Source organism: Nannospalax galili, unplaced genomic scaffold (genome assembly GCF_000622305.1).
Source record: "Nannospalax galili isolate Female #2095 unplaced genomic scaffold, S.galili_v1.0 scaffold1668, whole genome shotgun sequence".
Lineage (NCBI taxonomy): Eukaryota > Metazoa > Chordata > Mammalia > Rodentia > Spalacidae > Nannospalax > Nannospalax galili.
Genome location: NW_008358483.1, coordinates 34,663 through 36,185, shown reverse-complemented (window position 1 = coordinate 36,185; position 1,523 = coordinate 34,663). Strand labels below are relative to the sequence as shown.

Below are 1,523 nucleotides of genomic sequence, written 5' to 3'. Positions count from 1 at the left end.
TGAGGAAAATAATACATTATAAAGTAATTATTTAGTTCCTTGATAATAGAGAAAAAGGCAGTAGATAATTGTTATAATAAATATTTCAGAGATTCTAACAATTTGGTAGTTGAAGTGTATTACAGACAAATCTAAGAAAAAGAGCACATTTTAACAGTTTGACTTTCAGTGACATTCTAAGAGTAATCCAAACTGACCTTTATAATCCTTTTGGCTAAATAATTCTCAATATTATTTTCCTCACAGCTTCCTTTATCTGTTCATTTCTTAGACTGTAGATGATAGGATTTAAGAATGGTGGAACAAGTGTATAAAGTACAGACAGAATCATGTCCTGAACCATTTCTGAGGTGACCGGAGGTCTTAGATACACATAGGCAGCAGAACTAAAGAACACAGAGACCACAATAATGTGAGGGACACAGGTAGAAAAGGCCTTTCTTCTCTCTTCTTTGACTGGAAACTTCAACACAGTTGAAAATATATGAACATATGATATAGAAATGAAAATAATGCAGCTAAAACTAAAGAGGATGGTAGTGAGAAGAATTAAGAGTTTGTTGCCGAAAGTATCTGAACAAGAGAGCCTCAACAGAGGAGGTATGTCACAGAAGAATTGAGGGACCAGGTTAGAATGACAGAAGGACAGCTGGAATGTTTTCACAGTGTGGGAAATTGCTATGACAAGACCAAGGAGTAGAGAAGCCAGAGTCATCTGAACACAGAATTTGTGGTTCATGATCACAGGGTAGAGGAGGGGCTGACAGATGGCCACATAGCGGTCCTGGGCCATCATGGTGAGAAAGAGAATCTCTACATATCCACAAAACATTATTGAGAAGATCTGGGCAGCACACCCAGCCAAAGAAATGCCCCTGTTGTCAGTGAAAGAGTTGACACAGGCTTTGGGGACTGTGACAGAAATGAAGCACATGTCTAAGATGGACAGATTCCTGAGGAAGAAGTACATGGGTGTGTGGAGGTTTTGGTCAATGGTGCTAACCATGATGATGATTAGGTTCCCTAGGAGGCTGCCCAGGTACATCAGCAGGAACAGCATACTTATCAGGAGCCTGAGTGCCCATGTCTCAGCAAAAAATTCAAGGAGAAACTCAGTCACTATGGTGGAATTCGGTATAGTCTGAAATTGCAAGTTCATCTGAAAATGGAAAGTAATCAAACAGAAGTATAATATAATAAATGATTAATTTTTCCCTGGATTTACTTATTTCTAATCTCTAATATGACCTATATGTGTGAAAAATAAATATTTGTTTCTTTGATCTGTACATACTTTGACCATGGTAGTAGATATTGTATACAGATTTTAAGATATGTTGTGCAGTTCATCTAATGGTATGGCATAATTCTCATCATGGTTAATTGGTTTCTATAATAACATCCACCTCATGAAATTCAGTATCTTAATGAAGATTAAATAGAATTTATATGGCACATTCCTATAATAAATAAATTATTAGCATCTATCATGAATGTCTAGAGAATTTTGGCTATGGAATCTA

At 36.4% G+C, this 1,523-nt stretch overlaps 1 protein-coding gene across 1 annotated transcript; it reads right to left on the bottom strand.

Moving 5' to 3' along the window:
* Positions 1-214: 214 nt before the first annotated feature.
* On the bottom strand, positions 215-1,159 carry LOC103724577 (olfactory receptor 14C36-like). Its single transcript, XM_008821684.1, has one exon. The coding sequence runs from the start codon at positions 1,157-1,159 to the stop codon at positions 215-217; it is 945 nt and encodes a 314-aa protein (XP_008819906.1).
* Positions 1,160-1,523: the final 364 nt, after the last annotated feature.

Bases quoted from the DNA above. Each gene is read 5' to 3' on its own strand.
- LOC103724577 (XM_008821684.1), bottom strand. From the start codon at position 1,159: ATGAACTTGCAATTTCAGACTATACCGAATTCCACCATAGTGACTGAG.